Source organism: Morone saxatilis, unplaced genomic scaffold (assembly GCF_004916995.1).
Source record: "Morone saxatilis isolate NCDOM2014 unplaced genomic scaffold, NCSU_SB_2.0 Contig2, whole genome shotgun sequence".
Classification (NCBI taxonomy): Eukaryota; Metazoa; Chordata; class Actinopteri; family Moronidae; genus Morone; species Morone saxatilis.
Genome location: NW_023339762.1, coordinates 12,554,483 through 12,555,278, shown reverse-complemented (window position 1 = coordinate 12,555,278; position 796 = coordinate 12,554,483). Strand labels below are relative to the sequence as shown.

Below are 796 nucleotides of genomic sequence, written 5' to 3'. Positions count from 1 at the left end.
GCCACAGACCTGCTAGCACTTTGACTGATTATCGGTGCGGTGAGAGAGGGTGTCGCAGTGTTATCAGCTAATACCACAGGGACTCCAACAAGAGCCACGAGCTGATAGAGACACAAAATGCCAATGAAACCCAGCCAATCAACCTGCACGAGGCGGTGCTCCAGAAAAGACACCAGTGTCCTTAATAGACTACACATGAATATGTCAGCCACTGGCATCTTGAGGTTTTTGTTAAATTTACTCTCAGTCCCCCTGGAGTGTTTTTGTCCTTTCAGTAACATCATACCCGCTCAGCCCTGCATGAAAGGTGTACAGATACAGTTTGATACTATGACCTTCTCTTCGTTATAAAAGACTTTTATAGTGATTCTACATTTGCTGTTTCTGTCTTTGTCTTTGTTGCCTTTCAGGAAGGTGAAGCTTACGCCATTGAGACATTTGGCAGCACAGGAAGAGGTGCAGTCCACGACGACATGGAGTGCTCACATTACATGAAAAACTTCAATGTTGGACATGTACCGATAAGGTTGGCTGTTTTACTCTCATGTATTGAAAATATTGATTAATGGGAAACTATTAATGGGTTGATTTGCTCCTAATATTCAAACTGTAAATTCAGACTGTGAATAGAGCCTCATATCTCACGTTAGTTTACATCTACAGAGTTGGTCTCACTGTTGACTCTGTGTTGTCACTGTGCTGCAGACTTCCAAGGGCTAAACATCTGCTGAATGTGATCAATGAGAACTTTGGGACCTTGGCATTCTGCCGCCGCTGGCTGGACCGCCTGGGCGAG

General features: G+C 44.5%; 1 protein-coding gene across 2 annotated transcripts in view; it reads left to right on the top strand.

The window, feature by feature from the left end:
• LOC118330496 (methionine aminopeptidase 2-like) overlaps nucleotides 1-796 on the top strand; it is a 6,558-nt gene that overhangs the window by 5,197 nt on the left and 565 nt on the right. For both annotated transcript variants that reach the window (XM_035665043.1, XM_035665044.1), the window contains 2 exons: nucleotides 411-526; nucleotides 706-772. In XM_035665043.1, the coding sequence (XP_035520936.1) occupies nucleotides 411-526; nucleotides 706-772 (183 nt within the window). The remainder of the gene's footprint in view (nucleotides 1-410; nucleotides 527-705; nucleotides 773-796) is intronic.